Source organism: Oryzias latipes, chromosome 20, assembly GCF_053564925.1.
Source record: "Oryzias latipes strain Hd-rR chromosome 20, Olatipes_Hd-rR_3.1".
Classification (NCBI taxonomy): domain Eukaryota; kingdom Metazoa; phylum Chordata; class Actinopteri; order Beloniformes; family Adrianichthyidae; genus Oryzias; species Oryzias latipes.
This window is the reverse complement of record NC_136256.1, coordinates 11,530,123-11,550,181: the sequence shown is the minus strand read 5'-3', so window position 1 is coordinate 11,550,181 and position 20,059 is coordinate 11,530,123. Positions and strand designations below refer to the sequence as shown.

At 43.4% G+C, this 20,059-nt stretch overlaps 1 protein-coding gene across 2 annotated transcripts in view; it reads left to right on the top strand.

The window, feature by feature from the left end:
- Positions 1-4,347, top strand: part of waca (WW domain containing adaptor with coiled-coil a) — a 32,800-nt gene extending 28,453 nt beyond the window's left edge. The window contains exons 11-13 of one of the 2 annotated variants that reach the window (XM_004080884.5): positions 2,833-3,025; positions 3,102-3,229; positions 3,316-4,347. In XM_004080884.5, the coding sequence (XP_004080932.1) occupies positions 2,833-3,025; positions 3,102-3,229; positions 3,316-3,385 (391 nt within the window). In that variant the 3' untranslated portion in view covers positions 3,386-4,347. The remainder of the gene's footprint in view (positions 1-2,832; positions 3,026-3,101; positions 3,230-3,315) is intronic. The other variant, XM_020712509.3, reaches the window with a different exon arrangement.
- The last annotated feature ends 15,712 nt before the right edge of the window (positions 4,348-20,059 follow it).

Sequence of the window (20,059 nt, the reverse complement as noted above, 5' to 3'; positions counted from 1 at the left end):
GCGCATACCGTAAATCAACATGCTAACCAGATCTACTAATTTCCACTGTATTACTAATAAATACTTTAATAATAGATGCAGAAATTACAATATGCTGTTTGAAATTCAGTGTCACATTTTAATCTGCACTTTTGAAGATGCAACAACAAGGTAAACTGACAGCACCATCGCTGTCATGACAGTACAAATAGTTAAGAAAACGGATGGAAATTTATCTTTGTGACACCAAATAGGTGCAGCCAAGATGCACAATAAGCGTGTTTGAGATCACCCAGGTGAACTCAACGCTGCGCAGATCACCTGGTGTGTGACATATTTTTGTTTTTGCTCCAACATCAACTGTCAATCATCACAAAAATATCGCGAGAAAGGGGTGGGAGCAAGGGGCAAACCTACCCGGACACAGCTGGAAACTGAACTGACTGAAAGCTGCCCTACAGACTACAAAACAATGCATTATGGGACATGTGTCCTGATGGTTTTTGTAGTGGAGTGATTAATTAAAATAATTTAAAATACCAATTCATTAAAAAAGGCTACATACATTACAAAACCTTAAAATAATCATAAAATATATAATAACACAGACCCCCCCCCCGCCTGGTCTCCCCAACGATCCAGGCGAGGTGCCGGTTCATCTCAAACACGTCTATCGTTGCATTTTCCCCACGTATTTTCAGTGTGTCTAAAACTAATGTTGTTTTTGCTCGCACGTGTTTAAAGTTCAAGCCCCGTTAGCCGTCACGCATGTAGGTGTGGGACATTTATTCTCCTCAGCTGACCCGACCCCCGCGGGAGCGGTGTGCTGCCGTAACGGCCGTGCATAAACCGTTTGATGCGCCGCCGTAACCGTAACCAAAACCTAAACCTTCCTCCGGGTCTGTGCGGCCCAGAGAAAAGTTCAGCACGGACTGCATGTATTTAGAAAATCACGAGCGAATAAATACGTTCTAAAGGAAAGTAAGGAACTCCTTAATGTGGTCCGGGGAGGGGGCTGTCAGGTTTCCTGCTTTCAAACCCTGTCATTGCCACGCCCCCCAAGAGTCATATACCCCACTGTGATTGGTTGGTCAGCTTCGCGCACGACAATGAAAAAGTGTCATTCATACAAACTGGCGGGCTGCAGTAACATTAAACCTTCATATTAAGGCGGGGACCGCAAAATATCATCTTGGGGGCCGCAAATAGCCCGCGGGCCGCGAGTTTGAGACCCCTGCTGTACACTCTGGCACTGGTACACTAGCCGCAGGTCGGAAGAACGAATCAATAGTTCGCTTACTCATAGCAGCTCAGACGCACATATCAGGTTGTGATGATATTTGTCTCCGTTTCCTTCCCACAGATGTTTACGCGCGCTCGATTATCTCTAGGCCCCTCCCCCTACACGCATTTCAGCCACTCACAGTGGCTTTCCCTATTCTTCTCACACGCAGTGGCCGCCTCACAGACAGGTATCACGCGAGAGTATACGTGCTCGCGTTTCATGAGTATGTGCGCGAGTATGTGCGCCTGCCTGCGTCCGTGTGCGCTTGCCTGCGTGCGTGTGCGCTCGCGTCTCATTGATTATTTCATTGATCATTGACGTGCCCCTTCCACGTCAATGACCACCCTTCGTAAAAAATACGAAGGGTGGGGGAGGCAAATTTACTGGTCACGCATGTGCGACTGGATGTAAAATTCAGTCGCACACTCTCAAATTTTGGTCGCAAAATGCGACCAATTGCTCGCAGTCTGGAGCCCTGATGACGTAAGATTTATTGTAAACAAGAGAAACAATGGAGGGTTACAGTAGTTTCATTGAAAGGAAGGATAAATATCTTTTTAATCCAGTTTTATTAGATGACACTTCAACTGAAATGGTTTGTTCAGACCTTTTTTTCCTTATTTTTGAAGATATTGCTGGTTTGAAGCAGTTGAAGAATTGATAAATAAATCTCTTCCAGTTTAAATTGTAACCAGTGATTGTAAATTTAATAATGCTGCACAACTTGCAGTGCATGTTACTCTGCTTATGTACGGATTTTAAATACCGGTAACTGTAATACCTCCACACACTGGGGCAAAATGTAATTTTTATGTAACCGACCAAGTTGACTGTATTATAAAAAAAACGTATATTTTTAACAAATTGTAACACTATTTTACACAGACTATTCGGAATATTTTTAAGGAAATGAAAATGCATAAAAGTAATTTATTAATGCTGTAAACACGTCTTTTTCATCTAACTGTAAACTTTAATTCAAACATGCTGAGAAAACAAAAAACAGATTTACTAGAGATTTCCCTGTTCTGCTTCCAGGTGATCAGGTTTCATATTAAATCAGAACAAAAACAGCATAATGTTGATCTTGTCATTATATATCATTTACATTAAATCTGAAGGAGGAAGGTGGTAGTGAGATTCAGCAAAAACATCTGACAGCTCACAGTTTTTGGTGTAACACCAGCTCAACGCTACAAGGACGCTGCTAAAACAGAGCGGATTCACTTCAATTATATTTAGAGAATATCCGTTCTGGAGACTTTTTTTCTATTTAGCTTCTACTTTGACAGCAGTTATGGGTTAGGGAAGCTCCATGTCTCATTTTAGTGGAACCCACATAAAATCCAGTGTACTAATAAAGTTTAAAGCAGCTGCAGATATTGGACTTGCATCAAGAATAAGTTGGATGTAGTGGAGAGAATCCAGTAGTTTTCCAAAGTAAAACTTCCTTCAGAATCAGAATATAAATAAAACGGCAGAACTGTGGGTTGTGGGTTTTTTCCTCCGTTTCAAAGCTTCTGCAGAAACATCTTGTATGACTGCATGTTTTTTTCCCCTCCATGTAGCAGTCAGAGGAGTCCGTCTCCAGGTTCCAACCACGTCGCCTCCAGCAGCAACGCCCCCAACTCCGCCTCCGCTCCCCCGGCCTCTTCTACATCCCGGCCCTCCTGTTCCTTCACCCCCTCCCTTGCGGCCCATTTCAATGAGAGCCTCATCAAGCATGTGCAGGGCTGGCCCGCAGAACACGTGGAGAAGCAGGTCAGTGTCCACCGCACACCTCCCCTCCCTCCTTCTTGGCTCCGCCCCATTTAAGTTTGCCTCCGTCTCCCCAAAGGCGTCCAGACTCCGCGAGGAGGCTCACACCATGGGCAGCATATGCATGTCGGAGAACTGCACTGAGCTCAAAAACCTGCGCTCCCTCGTCCGGGTCTGTGAAATTCAGGCGACGTTGCGCGAGCAGAGGTGAGTCGTCCGCACGCTTTCTGTTGCTGCGTCCAAACCCCCCCATCTCACTCCTGCTCTCTGTTCTTCTGCCCCCTCCCTTACAGGATATTGTTTTTGAGACAGCAAATCAAAGAACTTGAAAAGTTGAAGAACCAGAATTCCTTCATGGTGTGAGAACTTTTGGTGGGGGGTTTGGGGGGGTGTCCGGAGGTTGTGGGGAGCGGGGTTGTCATTGCACATACTAGGAAGCCGGCAAGAAAAACGGTTCCTCCCGAACCCAGTCTTAACACACGGGAGCTGCAGTCCTGCTGGCAGACCACAGGGGGGCGACAAGGAGCTGCTGGTGTGGTGGGTGGGGTCAGGGAGGGGCTGATTTACAAGACTGTGTTTTTGTAAAAAAAAAAAAAAAAAAACCACGGTGGATTAACATGTAGATTTCTTGTAGATGTTATCTATGTTGTAAATATGTTTTGTAGATTGAATCCATGGAAAGCCATGCCTATCAAAGCTTTTGACATCCAGACTAATCAGCCGAGGCGCCAGCCTCTCCGTCACTCATCTGCAGACTTCCGTTGTCACGTCACGGATCATTGAAGCGCCGTGCCCAACGTGAACGGAGGAGCTGGCCTCACCGGGGTCATCGGTTTGACCTTTTTAGATCCTCTCCCACCTGTGGGTGTGGGCGGAGGCCTCCTCCGTGCAGGTGTTCTGTAAACGCTCACAGCGCTTCAGTGATCCGTCAGCAGTTTCTGGCGCCCCACTTTGAGGAGGACGGGTGACGAAAAGACAGTTCCTGGTGGTGCAATGGATTCCAAACGAGGAGCGTGCTGCTTTGGACCATTCCTTCACCCTCAGCAGACCTCTTTGGAGTTGAACTCCTTTCTTTCCGTTTTGTTCCCTTTTGTTCGTCAGCTCTGCACGCTGACTGTCTTCATTCCTTTGTACCGTCGCTAACAGCAGCGGGGTTTTAGAGAAGGCCAGCTTTCACGTGTGGGTTGCAGTAATAAGCCATGCATCACCCGTCAGGAGCTCAAAAGCGGGTGGAGGTGGGGCGCCTCTCCGGTCGAACGCAGGGCAACCAGGGGTCAAAGCTCAAATGTGAAATGTATGTAATGTAATAAACATGTTAAACTAAAGTGAGCGCTGAGTGTTTTGTTGGAGTGTCTGCTTTGGTTTATATGCTAGTGCCTTGTTGAAAGTCTTAAGCCTCATCACCCGCAGGTCCATGTTTGCTGTCATCCCGCCGGATCAAAAGGCCCAGATTTAGTCAATATCCTTTAGCTCCTCCCCCATATTCATCACTGTCAGCTGCTGCTTTATGCCCACCAACACAACATTTAGTTGAGCTGACCATGTCATTGCTTTGTATAATGTTTCCTGAAATATATTGACAAAAAATAAAGGATGCCTCTCCAAGGCAGTGTTGTGTTCAATGCTCCTTTGAGCTTCAGCTCATTTTGTTTTTTTCTTGTTTGTGAGAAAATGACTAAAGCCTGAAGCTACGTTCACAGCGTCCTCGGCAACGCACTTTCAATGAAAAGTCTGTGTAAGCGTGCATTTTGAGCTTCCGCGTTCAAAACTATCATGTTCGTGAATAGCTACATACGTTTCTACTGCCGTTTTTGGGTTCTTTGTTTAAAACATGGCCATGGAATGTGCGCTTTAACCCTTGTGCTATCTTAGATGACCCCACCCTTACATTGACGTGTTCTCCCTACCATGTCAAAGGTGTATAAAGGTGGAAAGATTTCATGTAATCCATGGACACCATTGAAGTTCACAAATCATTGAAGAAAAAAGGTTTGGCGCACTGTCTTGTGGGTCTAGATGACCCAACTCCCAACGTTAAAGTGCCTAGGATAGCACAAGGGTTACAGTGAAACCACAATGACCAATTTGGTGGTGACGAATGGAGGGCGTCCCCTTTAAGTCATGGAAGTCCTAACCGTTTGAAAATTGATCATGGAGGAGAAATTCATAATTGCGATTTGTGTCCGGCTGGAGTTATGACAAATCTTTCATACATAAGAATAGAGCTGTGAAAGAATAAACCTGGAGTAAGATTCACGAAATGTGCACCACTTCAACATTTCGTATCAAGCCTCTTCCAACTGTAGGTGGCGGACATGAGCTATTGAGTGCTAGGAAAAGAATAGGTCCCTCCTTGATCGTCCAATGTGAACACCATATGCTGACAGTGCGTTCAAGAACACGTGGCATTCCTGGTGTGTGAACATAGGTCACACGGTGTTTTGGTTGTTCGAGCCTGTGGGGGATCTTAAGAGAGGCACAGGTGTGTCTTGCGTTTCCCTTGAGGCTCGTACAACCAACTTGAGGGACGTCATGAAAAATGGAATGTATGATAGTCGTGTGTATTGTGAAGTATTTGGAAGGATAATGTAAGTTGCACGCGTTTATGATGTATGAGTGAAACTGTACTGGCTCCTTACTGACCTTGCGTGTGCAGTTGATGGGTAAGTGTAGGACGTCCACACAAACTAAAATGTGTAATTTCCTTAATTCTACCAGTCAGGCTACGTGCAAGCACCTATCGTGTACAGCTCAAACGGGCTCCTTGCGCATTTCGCCTGCGTGTCACTTGTTTTGCCCTTACATGTTGTTTACGTGTTCGCTAAGACAGCACACAGCATGCCCCTAGAGAAATGTGCATAAACATAATTAAGCTTACTGTACCATGCAGGCTGCCCCCCATGCCCCTACCAGGTTTGCCCCCCTTTTTTGCCTGCAGACAGCCCTATCCACCCTAAAGGGCAGTTGTGAGTAAAGCTTTAATTCACCTGAAGGTCAGGAGGTATCATAGATCACAGACATGCTGACCTGTACTTTGGTGACATCTACTGGCAGTTTGTGCTAATCACAGCTTTCAGTGGCCCTAATAATGAATTAAAATCTTTTAACAAATCAATCCAAAAGATACTATGTAGATTCTGGGATTGTTTTGTCATTTGGGCATTAATTATTATATATTTATAGGTTAACCTTTGAATGGCAGGAACATATAGGAACTAGGCTTGGGTCATAATGCAGCAGAGCTGTATGCTAAGGTTATCGTGTGCAAACGTTTAGGAGGATCATTCCTGACTCTTGAGTTGTTGCAGCTTATTACACTTACACGAGGAGCATGGGTGGATTTTGGTGTGACCCCAGGGTGGCTCAGGGTATGGCTGACTGATATAAAAATCAATTTGAAAAAATTACTGGTATTGTTTTTAATAATTTAAAGTTTCATCAGTTTCCCTTGTTGTAAACTTACCAGAGCGATGCAGTTCTATTACAAAGTGATAAATCCAAAATGTGGACAATTATGTCTCATCCTTTTATTACTATAATTTTCATACAGAGACTAAAGGTTTCATTGCATTTATTTACAATTTCCAATTCTTTATTTCTACCGTCGTGAGGTAGAAAAATAATAAATGAATGAAAACAGAAAGTAAAAGCATCAATTTCTGAATGCACTTTGTCCCTCATTCAGGTTCCTGGTTGAAATCAAACCATAAATGAGCTGTTGCCATGTTTGTCAAATTTAAGTCCAAATGGACCAATTTGACTCCCTAACATTCTCTTTGATTCTTTCCCTAAAAATGACATAAATTTTAGGGAAAGTTTATTGAGCGTCAGTCTGAAGAATTGGACAAGAGTTTGAATCCCATTCTGAGAAGAAACTATTTTTACCGGATCATTCAAAAAGATGCACTTGAATGTAAACATTGAAAGGAGACGTGTTAAAGCTGGTCATGAGAAAGAGCCTCCTCCTCCTGCTCCACCACCTCCTGGTGAGTGAAACATTTTACAGTTTTCATCTGTGGCGGCTCTCCAAGAACAGAAATGTTGGATTGTGTTCAGAAATTATTTCTTTTATTATTTTTTTTAACTTAAGTTTTATTTTTTATTTTTTGTAAACAAGATAAACAAAAAACAAATGATTTCTTTTATTTATCATTCATTGTTTTGTTATTTGACTTATTCCAAATATGGTTGTCTGGGTTTTTACTAGTTCATCATGTTTTCATTTGCTTACAATTCTTAAACATATTGCTATATCTTAGCAAAAACAGATTCAATTCATTTGCTTTCTAAGGTCTACCTTGATAAAACGGTTGTATTTGTGGACTTTGCTGACAGCAGAAACGTCAGTGTTTGCTAGGTGTCATTGATGGTTTGAGGGAACTTTCTGCAGGGAGTCTTAATTAATAGAAGTGGAAGACTTCTCTTGTTATCAGCTTCAAGTTCAGAGAAACTTTTCTGAACAACAAAATGAAGAAGTTTACTGCTTTTAATCCCATTTTGGAAAGAGTTCTCATGTAGAAATATCTAGAATGTTTTCAGATTTGAATGTAAACAAACACTGAGTGAAAGATGTTCCTCTTTATTACTCAGGCATGTGTGACTGCAGGTTCTGCAGTGGAGCATTATGAGAAATGATGTTTAATTGGGGTGTTTTCTGTGCCGATGTTGTTGAGGGTAGAATTAGTTTAGTCTGCTTTGTTTTACTTTTATTTACCTTTAAAAATGTTTGCTGGTAAAGACTCAACATTTCATGATGTTTTCTTCAGGTTTATGTTGGGTTAAAACAGCCTCCAACATCAGAATAACTACATAAGGAAAGAAAGACAACAGACCAAGGTACCTTTTGTGAGGAGAGCGAACAGTGATCATACCCAGAAAACAATCTCTCTCCACTCTGGCGCATAGTCTGTCGCCTCCTTTTTTTATTAAGTTTGTTGGGTTTTCCCTAATTTACATATGCGCTAAGCTCTAAGGAGGGGAAACAGAACACAGCTGCAGCGCTATCAGAAAACATTAATTACGACATGTCTATCTTTTCACAGCCTTCCCACATCATCTTTGGACCTGCAAAGCCTTTTCTCACGGATAACTAACACAGAGCGTCATCCGATTCATTCTAGACTAAAGGTAAGATCTTAAGCCCGAGCCCGAGTCAGAACCCGGCCCGAAATTTGGGTCGGGTCGGGGACTAAAATGACAATTATTACATTCGGGTCGGGTCGGGCCGGGCGTCTCTCTCGCTGACTTTTTTAATAAATATATGTTTATAAAAATGTATACTAAAACGATGTGTGGATACCAATCTAAGGAATACCTGTTATAAATAAATCATTTGGTTAAAACAGAGAAGGTGCTGTAAGGTAATTGCTATATAACTACAACTACACAGGAAGCACAGACGCTGGCTGCAGTATTTCTCCGCGTAATTAAGCGAGTGCGCATCAAGATATGTCTTTCATTCTCTTTGTCTGGCCTCTTATTCTGTGTTCCAGTGTTATTTCGTTGTGCAAAATATCATGATCATAAAAATATGTAGATTATTTTAACCTTAAGAAATCTTGCGTTTTTTTCTGCCATAAATACTATGGGATAAATTGAAATTTCGGGTTTGCTTCGAGCCTGGCCTGCAAATCAAGTTAATTGGTCGGGCTCGGGCTGGGTTGGGCTTTAATGCCCGCGGGCCTGGGTCGGGTCAGGCTGGATTTTTTAGGCCCAATCTTACCTCTATTCTAGACACAGCTAACACACAAGTTCTCAGGAGGATGCTGGTTTCCCCCAAGGGTTTTACCTTCATCTTCCTGTGAAACAGAGTTGGATACACACACACACACACTTTTGCAAACATGATTATAACACCTATATAGCTAGGTAATTCATAAAAGCATATGAGATATCTATATACATTTTTTACTCCTTCAAGATAAAATGACTAGAATGCTGGGTTATCCAGAGGCCTGGATTTTAACATTTGAATGCATGTGTCATGATTTGCTAGGTGGGACAGACCCAGGCGCTGGAACACGGAAGGAAAACACAGGTGAGTAAGATGGTAAGTAATTGAGTTTTATTTTTGGTGTGGCAAGGGCTCGTGGCATGGCTGGAGGTCTTGACATGGCTTGGAGTTCCCAGGATTTTCGGTGAGGATAGGTCTGCTCTTGGAAAAGTGTGACTCAGGTGAACACTCGTGGTTTGAAGTCATGTAGGCGAGGTGGATGAACAAGATTTAGCGACGAGCAAAAACACATGAGCAAAGCTTTAACTTTAGTGACCAGACTAAGCACCATCAGGAGCAACAAACTGGCTATGATTGCTGGAACTGGATGTCCTTATGAAGGGCTGGTAGTTGATGAGGTGAGTGTTCACAGCTGGTCCAAATCAGGAAGCAGAGCAGAGAGGAGAGTCTGCCAGAGGCACCATGACAGTACCCCCCACCCCCCCACCCAGGGACCGCCGCCGGGTGGTCCAGGACGTCTGTCCGGTTGAGCCTGGTAGAAATCCTCAATGAGGGACGGATCCAGGATGAGGAGAGCAGCCCTGGTCTGGCGCCAAATGCGCTGGCACCGCTGGAGATTGTGTTGGACTGAGGGCACTGCCAAATCGAATTTCTGAGACTGAAACAGAGGTGGTGAGTACCCGAGGGAGGCCTCGAACAGAGACACCACAGAGGCGGAAGAAGGGTGAGTATTGTGGGCATACTCAATCCACACAAGGAACTTGGACCAGTCTGTATTATTCTGTGCCACCAGACAACGGAGTGCCGCTTCCAGCTCTTGGTTAGCCTTCTCAGCTTGACCGTTGGACTGGGGGTGGTAACCTGATGTGGGGCTGACTCTGGCTCCCAAGGCGGAACAAAAGGCCTTCCAAACCTGGGAGATGAATTGAAGACCCGGTCAGACACAATATCAGTGGGAATGCCATGTAAGTAATTAAGCCGTTTCTGTGGCGGAGGGCAGCTGAGGAAGGGGGATGAAATGAGCCATTTTGGAAAATCTGTCAATGACTGTAAAAATGACAGTGTTGCCTTGATAGGGGGGCAGTCCAGTGACGAAATCTACAGCGATGTGGGACCATGGAGGAGGATGGTGGAGTTGGTAGTGGACTCAGAGGGACTGTACTTGCGAGAGAGTGCGTCTGGCTTGATGTTGCTACAGCCGGGTCTGTAGGTTATGGTAAAATTGAACCGATCAAAAGAGAGACACCAACAGGTGCATAAGTAAGCCAGGTTCTCATGATCAGTCTACACGATGAACGGTTGTTCTGCCCCCTCCAGCCGGTGTCGCCACTCCTCCTAGGTGAGCTCGATAGCCAGCAGTTCACGATTTCCAACGTCGTAGTTTTGGTCTGTGGGAGAAAGTTTCAGAGAAAAGAAGGCACACGGCTTGAGCTTGCCTGAGGATTCCTCTTTTTCAGAGAGGACAGCTCCCACACCAGAATCAGAGATGTCCACTTCCACAATAAACTGCCGTGTGGAATCCGGTTGAATGAGAATAGGGGCTGTGACGAAGAGTCTCATAAGATTCTCAAAAGCAATCTGAGCTTCAGGATTCCATTTGTAAGGCCTGCTGGTAGGTGTGAGTTGGGTTAAGGGGTACCGATAATGCTGTAGTTCCTAATGAATCGGCGGTAAAAGTTAGCAAACCCCAAAAACTGTTGGAGTTTTTTGCGGGTATCAGGAGGTTCCCTGCTTCAATTTTCGAAGGATCGGATTGGATGCGACCCGCCTCAATGATGTAGCCACGAAATTGAACCGTGGAAACATGAAATTCACACTTTTCGGATTTTACAAAGAGTTGGTTTTCCAAGAGTCTCTCAAGGACTAGGCGGACGTAGTTCTCATGTTGAGCAGGGTTCTGGGAGTAAATGAGGATGTCGTCAAGATAAACAAATACAAAACGGTTGAGAGAATCTCTAAGAATGTCATTAACCAGTCTTTGAAAGACCGCGGGGCCATTGCTTAAACCGAAAGGCACCACCAGGTAGTCGTAATGGCCTAGGGGTGTGTTGAAGGCCGTTCTCCATTCCTCACCTTCCTTTATGCGAACAAGGTGGTAGGCGTTTCGCAGGTCTAATTTTGAGAAGATGCGGGCTTCCTGGACAGAATCGAAAACAGAACCAATGAGAGGGAGATAATATTTGTCTTTGATGGTTATTTGATTTAACTCACGGTAGTCAATGCAAGGGCGTAAGGACTTATCTTTTTTTCAACAAAGAAAAACCCGGCACCCACCAGCGAAGAGGACGGACAAATGTGTCCGGAGGATAACGCCTCCTGAATATAACTTTCCATGGCTGCTTTTTTGGGATCGGATAAGTTGAATAACCTATCCTTGGGTAGGGTAGCACCACTGAGAAGGTTTATGGAACAATCATAGGGTCGATGGGGAGGTAAAGCACTAGCTTTAACATTACAGAAAACAGACTTGAGGTTGTGGTAACAAGGGGGAACTTTGGGAAGGTCAACATCATCGGTAGTACTATGAACAGGTGGTACAACAGACGGAATAGCAGACTGGAGACAATTGGAATACAAAAGACACTACAATTAGTTATGCGTTGATGTGTCCAGTTAAACTGCGGGTTGTGTAATTTAAGCCAGGATAACCCCAAAACAATGGGAGTCTGGGGGGATTGCGTGACAAAAAACTGTAGGAGTTCTCTATGATTACCGGACGTGATAAGGAGGATGGGTTTAGTGCGATGAGAGATGCAAGAGAGGTGTTGACCCCCTAATCCCGCAGCCTCGATAGGGATCTCCAGAGGTTCGGTAGGCAGAGAGAGTTTAGTAACGAGATGATGATCAATTAAACTTTGTTCGGCTCAGGAATCAATCAGGGCTTGAAAATCCAAAACTTCTGACTGACGACAAATCTTGACAGGGATGAATAAACAGTTATTTTCTGTGGAGCACACAGAATCACCCACCCGCGGCCTGTCTTCTTTTTTTTTTTTTTTTTTTTTTTTTTTTTTTTTAACTTGTGCTGTCCAACAGCTGGGCAGGCAGATGAGAACTGAGGGCCTCTTGTGTTGGACATATTTTACTTTAACAATAGGGGTTATTAATCTTCAGACAAACCAAAGGTATGTCTGAAAAACCCCTTTTGTGATTGAGGCCAAACTTTATTAATTTCAACCATGTTTGAAAATCTTTGGTGTTGGACCGGACGGAAAAGGAAAGAAGGGAAGAAGAGAGAGGCATGTTAGAGAGAGGGGGGTGGGTAGGAGGGTGATAATAGGAGGGGAGGGGGGATAAGACCATGAAGCAGCATAAAGCAACAAGTTTACTGGTTGTTTATCATTACGGTAAGGTTCAAATGTAGTACAACCTGTCCACACACATACTCAAATGTTATCAACACACCTGCTAGCTGCAAAAATGTCCACATGTCAACAAGTCAACATGTACACAAAACAGATAGTGTTCACACGCATACTTATGCCTTAAAACCAACTAGTGTGAAATATTTCATTCATTCTATCACGCAAACTATTAGTGCAAATGTGAGCTAACACCTGTGCTCAGGTGAGTGTTTATGTTCCTCTAAAATGGATGGTGGAATGTGAAAAGAAGGAGGGACAGTGCCCAGCCATCCCCACACCAAGACCCCCGCCGCAGCAGCAGTGGCAGCCGGAACCCCCCAACGCCACACTGGAGCAGGCAGGGAACAACCGCCCCCCCGGGCGACCAAATCCGCCACCCAGGCCAGGGCCAGCAGGACCGCCGCGAGGCCACCAGAGCCAGAGAGCAGGGAGGCACAGGGGGAAAGAGAGCGCCGCCCCAGCCCAACCAGGAAAGCAGCCCCCCCCCCCCCCCCCCCGCCGCTCGGGAGAGCCCAACGCAACGCAATTCATTGAGAAATTAATCAGAGTGGTAACTACATCTGGTAGCTTTAAATCGTTGTCTCTGTATTTAAACTTTTTAGTAATAATTGATTTAAGTTGCTGATATTCCAAGAAGTTATTTATTCCATGTTTGTCTTGAAGTTCCTGGGGAGTTATGAATCTTATATCTATAATTATGTGCTCTAGTTGTTTTATGCCCCCTGCTTGCCAAGCTGGGAAGTGGATCCTTTTTTTGTTTATGAGGATGTCTGGGTTGTTCCAGATGGGTGTCGTTTTGCACGGTTGAATTGATGATTTTGCTATTTTGAGAAATTCCCACCAGGCTGTTAAAGCGGCATTTATATTAATACTTTTGAAACAATCCTGTTTTTTAACTGTTTGGCTAATAAATGGTAGATCTGACAGGTTGATCTTTCCACATAACGCCTGTTCCAAATCTAACCATGAGTTGGTTTCTGGATTATTTTTTAACCATTTTAAGATGTATTGTAATCTATTTGCAAGAAAGTACTTGTGGAAGTTAGGTAGTTCTAAGCCTCCACAGCTTTTTGCAGATTTTAAAGTTTTTAGACTGATTCTTGCAGGTTTATTGTTCCATAAAAAGCTTGATATGGATGAGTCTAATGTTTTGAACCATTTTAATGGTGGTTGTGTGGGAATCATTGAGAATAGATAATTAACTTTGGGTAAGATTTTCATTTTTACCGTGGCTACCTTGCCCATAAGGGACAGAGGCAGGTTGGTCCAGCGTGTTAGATCGTCCTGTATGTTTTTCAGTAATGGGGTGTTATTTAGCTGCACCAGTTCTGATAGTTTGGGGGAAAAATTGATACCTACATATTTAATATTTCCTGATTTGACTGGTATTGTGAGTCTTTGTTCCGCATTCCTATTGAGTGGTAATAAAACAGACTTATTCCAATTAATTGAATAGTCTGATATGGAGGAGAATTCATTAATGATTGTTGCTGTTTCATTTACAACGTAAATTACTTAAAAACAGTAATATGTCATCTGCATAGAGACTAATTTTATGATGGCTGTGTTTGGTTTTAATTCCTTTAATGCTCTCATTCTGTCTTATTGCTGCAGCTAGAGGCTCAATAAATATAGCAAAAAGAGAAGGAGAGAGTGGGCAACCCTGTCTGGTTCCTCTTCCAAGAAAAAACCTGTTGGAAGTCTGTTTATTAGTTATAACTGATGCATTGGGGTTGTGATATAATATTTTGATCCAATTGATGAATGATTCTCCAAAACCAAACTTATGGAGGGCGGCAATAAGGAACTTCCAGTTTACTCTGTCAAAAGCGGCCTGTCTTCTGACGGGGGGCTCTGGTGTTTAAAGTAACGGACATTGTGAAACTAGGTGACCTTGGTTGCCGCAGTAAAAATAGGAACCCTCCTCTCTACGTTTTTGACGCTCTTCAGCAGTTAGCTTAGTGTCCGATCTGCATGGGTTCCTCTGTGATTTGGCGGGGTATTTTGAGAACATATTGAGGTAATGAGTTGGAGGTGGTGGTGTGAGGAGTGATGTTAGATGGCAGCTTACGGGCTTGATGGTTGTGTTCACCTTGACGCTCCTGGAGGCGGATATCGGAGCAAAGGACTGCGGAAACAAGGTTTTCAAATGTGTGGGTTTCAGGTTGGGAGCAAAGGTGGTCTTTAATAGTTTCATTAAGAGACTGGTAGAAAAGGCCTCTTAAAGCTTGGTCGGGCCAACCTGCTTCCACTGCTAATATCCGAAAGTCTATGACATGGTCACTGACCGATCGATTGTGTTGCTTGAGGCTTAGCAATCGTTAGCATTCCGTGGCTTCTTCCTGCTTGCGCGGCTGGTCGAAGACCAGTCGAAATTCTCTGATGAACCGGTTGAAAGGCAGGTGTGAAATGGGATTGGCCATTAGGAATGCTTGGGCCATTTGCAGGGCTCTGTTTCTGAGAGAATTAATGATTAGTGTGATCTTACTGTGATCTGTGTGATAATACCTGGGTGCTTGTTGGAATATTAATTAACATTTTAGAAGACGTCCACAGGCTTCAACGTCACCAAAGAAAGGTTCAGGCTGGAGGCAGAAGTTGTAGCGGAAGTGGAAGTGGGCGTGGTGCCGGAAGGTGGAAGCGACGCTGCAACTGTGGGATTAGAAAACTGTCCAGGTAGTTTCATAAAGGTTTGCGTAATACCGTCAAGACCCTGTTGTGCGGAAGCCATTTGGGGTAGCGCGTCAGCATGACGTCCCAGAATGAACTCTTGTTGGGTTACTGCGAGGTGAAAGCCTTCCGGGTCAGCTGGGTCTGGAGTATGGCCAGTTTGTTCTGTCAGGACTTGCTAGGCAGGACAGACCCAGGTGCTGGAACGCGGAAGGAAAACACAGGTGAGTAAGATGGTAAGTAATTGAGTTTTATTTTTGCCATGGCTTGGAGTTGTGGCGTGGCTGGAGATCTTGTCGTGGCTAGGTCTTTTGATGTGGCTGGAGGTCTTGGCGTGGCTTGGAGTTCCCAGGATTTTCAGTGAGGATAGGTCTGCTCTTGGAGAAGTGTGACTCAGGTGAACACTCGTGGTTTGAAGTCCTGTAGACGAGGCGTGAAACAAGATTTAGCGAAGAGCAAAGTGGGTAGGGGGAGGAGAGACTGCCAGAGGCACCATGACAGCATGCTTACTCCTTTTTTTATCTCCCTAGAGAGACTTCAGTCCGCTATTTTTTTAAATGTGAAATTGTTCAAACGCAATGTATTGTGGTCTTTCTTTGCCAAACTATTAAAGAATTATGGTTTTCGCAGAGACTTCTGCGAAAAATTTCCAGGGCACTAGTGTTATGAATTGTTTTCAGGTCTAGAACTGAATGGGTTAAAGAAGGAGAAAACCTCCTCTCCGTGTTTTGCTGTCCAGATTTTAGAAAAGTTTCAGACAAACTTCTTCTCTGTGAGGAGTGATAACCTAAAAACAGCTGCTGTCAAACCATATTTCCTTCTTGTTTTTGTTGCCTTTCAGCAGCTCTGTTGTTTTAATTGTCCGACTTTGTTTCTGTTCATTTTCATCCCAGGATGCTGAAGCCTTTTTTCATTTGATTTAAGATTTTGTTTCCAATGTGGATGTAAAATTTAAATAAACTACGTGAAGCAGAGAAACAGAAAAAACTATTAAAAACAAAACTGTTGAACTGATTTCATTAGTTATGAAGGAAATTTCTGACCTGAACGTCCCTCCAACCATCATGTCATCATCCTCGTTACCAAACCTGGGAAAGACTCCAGACTGATCAATCATCTTAGATTAGTATCCCTCCTCAATCATGAGGATAAAATTCTGACTAACATTCACAAAACTAGAATGAAAACAGGAAGGAATCTGATTATGGACATCAGAGGTGACACTAGTAACCAAAGTATATGGTCTGTATCAACTCCACAAAGCTCAAATCGACCTGTTGATTATTTTTCAGGGTTTTTTCCTATTTGAACTGAAACTCGTTCATCAAAACTAAATGATCAAACACGCCAGATTTAGAGAAAATCTCCTCTCTATGTTCCTGCTGTCCAGACTTTAGACAAGTTTCAGACAAACTTCTTCTCTGTGAAGAGTGATAACCTAAAAATAGGGTCCTTGGGCAAAACTCTTGACGCTACTGCCTACCTCATAACCCATGAAAGACAATGAATCACATGTCATGCCGGCTTAGACGTCGCCCCGCCGAACAAGGTGTGCGTCAGGTAAGGGGGACCAGATAACCCTGAAGAAAATTAGGCTATTGGAACAAGACAGAAATGGACTAGATGTGAGAACAATGTTCTGTTAAAATATCATGAACTCCTCTCTACAGACGGGTATTTTTCCTGCTGCCTTTAAAACGGCAGTGGTGAAACCGTTACTTAAGAAAACTAATTTAGACCCTTCTCATAAAGACCAGGAGGCGGGCTCACATCACCCCAATTTTAAAATCCCTGCATTGGCTCCCCATATGCTTCAGGATTGATTTTAAGATACTTTTAACAGTTTTTAAATGTCTTAACGGTCTTGCTCCTTCTTATTTATCAGATCTTTTAGTAAAGTATGAACCCTCGCGAATCCTGAGATCCTCTGGCACTGGTCTGTTAACCATTCCGTATGCAAAAACTAAAACCTATGGAGAGGTTGCGTTTCAGCACTATGGCCTCCGTTTATGGAACAGTCTGCCAGAGGACCTGAGAGCCGCAGAGAGCATTAATGCTTTTAAAAAAAGGCTCAACACTGTGAAGAAACTGGATTCTCTAGAAAGGACTGTATTAAATTTTAGTTCGTAACCCCGTCAGTTTCTTACACACAGAAATAATGAATAACGACTCAGAGACAAAACTTATCTTTTGTGGAGGTTTTACTTCGCACAAACACGAAGGGGACAGACATGAACATGGTACATTCAAAGTCCGAACCAACGAGCTCAGGGATGGGCTTTGGTATAAAAACCCTGCATTAGCATATTCAGAAGATGGTCTGAGGATCTTCGTGTGAAAATCACGCCCACAGGTTACTGCTGGAGGGAAGCTCCAAGGCTAAAGTGAAGATAAGTCTGAGGCCTGCTCAGCAGAAAACATGCACAGAAAAGAGGGAGTATGGGAAGAAACTGTTAGAACAATAGTTTGGCTGTGCTTTCTTCAAATGTAATATAATTTTGAGATGACAATACATGCTCAGTGAATTAAGTTTAAACCATTAGTGTAATAAAAGTTAAAGGCAGTTTCTAACTATTCTTCACATACCCCCCTGTTTGTCATATTAAAATTATACATGGATAGTCAGCAGAACTCCTGTCATCATCAACCATACACCATTTCACGAAGATTTTCAGTATAGGCAGCATATCGGCTCTGCATCGAAAACAAAAATGTAGAGGTACATGTAAATACAAAAGAAAACATAAAATCAACGTGAATAAATGAGCATATCAGAGGTGGTAGGTGATACATGAGTGTTGATGCGAAAACCTCCAGGGCTAAACTTATACCATCTGTGTGAAACATTCAGTGAGCGATCAGGGAGGGCAAAACTCATCAACGGCTCTGTGCCCCTCAGCAGCCACCACTAAGGATACGCATGCATCACCAGTCCAGACCTCGGCACAAAATCATTAATTAAATTTACATAGAACAAGAAACAAATTAAGAAATAAAGAAAATAAAAAAAAATCAAATCAAACAAAAGAAAAACGATAAAATAAATCTGTAAAGACCAGTTTCAACCATGAGCGGATGCGCATTAGGTTAATTGTTGGCATAATGCTGATAGAGTCGGCCTGACAGCGATCATTCATTTGACACATGGAATCAAACAGGTGACGAAAAGAAAAAAAGAAAAACAACACACAGAGGACCGGAGTGACTAGTTTTATCAGTACACTCCACCAGAAGTAAACCAATAAAGTGGGGACCCAGACCAGTAGGCGTCAGTCATCTGAGAATAAATTTGTGACTTAAGGGCCTTGACCTCATTGATGATGTGAGTGAGATCTCCAGAGGAAGAGGGAATAAAAGTACAAGATGAAACCACGAGGAACAGCTGGACCCATGTTAGCTGGTTCGAAGCTCACTGTAGCTGGAAGAGAGCAGCACTAGAGGAAACACACCAGGGAACGCTCCTCTCGCCAGGAGCAGTGTCACACTGGGGCGGCTTCGTAGTTGGACTTCAACCAGGGATGTGTTCCAAAATGTCAGTCTCATAGGCTCTCAGCAATTTACAGTGGCTTACGTGAATCCAGAAGGGTCGTACAGCAATTCGTACTGCAGTTGGCATAGCGAGGAGAACCTTGAAGGGTCCCGTCCACCTCAGGTGTGACCAATCAGTCCGTTAAATGGCCTTCGAGTAAAGCAGGTCACCAACAGGGGCCTTCTGGTCGGGATGCAGAGTCTGTGGGGAGGAGAGAGCTGGAGGCAGACTCAATGTTTCCTTTGTTCTCACAGCTTTCTTCAAACAATCATGTAAATCATCAATGGTGTCAATAGAGTCAGGCATGAGAGTAGAAAAAAAATCAGGAAAAAAATAAAATACTGTAAATAAAAATTAAAAAAAAAAAAAAAAAAATTGTGAAAAAAACACATTGAAAGTGAAACAGACAAGAACTGCGTCTCATTTTAACAGCAGCATGAACAGGCTGATAACAGTTTGACTAATGGTAATGCTTGGACGGAAGGGAGTGGAGCATACTGCATGTGATTCTGGAGAATTCGCACAAGAGAATCACAGGTCACGTTGTTTCAACTATCAGCCGCGCAAGCAGCTGCAGCTTACAGCAAGTGAGTAAAGGTGGGGGGCTGATCAGATAAGGTGGTGAGGTCCAGGGAAAGAAATAATTTTGCTAGAAACAGAAACTAAATGTCCCAAAAAATTTAACCTGTGCTTGGGCCAGCTGGAGTTTAGTTTTACTGCACGTATTGCCCTGAGAGTTGAAACTTAGAAAGATTAGCAGACATGTCCATTAAAAAAAAAAAAAAAAATGTGAGACGAGTGTGTGAACCAGAGATCCTCGGGAATGCTTTTAAGGGGTCAATCCAGATTTACAAGCAGAAATGCAGGGACCTGATTAGTGGGGTCAGAAGGCTGCAATCAAACTTTTTATGAGCAGGGGAGAGTGAACTAAAAAAAGGGAAGGCTGCACCAGCCATCCGAGTCTGATCATGTTTATACAAGAGGGAGGTGTGTCCTCCACAAAATGATCCACATCTGCTTTCTAAGAAATGATACTTTCTATTGTTTTTTCTGAACATCTACCCTAGTCCATGTCCTAAACACCAAAATACACAATAAAACACGTCCTATCATTATTCGGAGAGCAGAGAAAGCTGTTACACCTGCTTACAACGGAGAAATCACTTTCTGCGAGTCCTCATCAGCCTGTCTGCAGGCTCGGGCACGCGCACTCTGATCTGTGAAGCTGTCCCCCCCTCCTTCTACTCTGTCCTGCACTCTGAGGCTGCTTAACTTTCTATGAAATCCATAATCTTTAAACCATTTATCAAAATACTTGATTTATGTCTGATCCTGACTTCCCACATACTTCCAAACTTTATGAAAAGTTTTCTGGACCTGATCAATGTGCTTTTTTTCTTTTTAGTGAGATTTTGTGAATGAGTCCCACCCATGTTTTCTAGGGTTATGAATGACGATCAGCCACAACGTTCTCAGGAATTCATAGACCACACCAGGCTTCTACAAGAGCTAAATCCCTT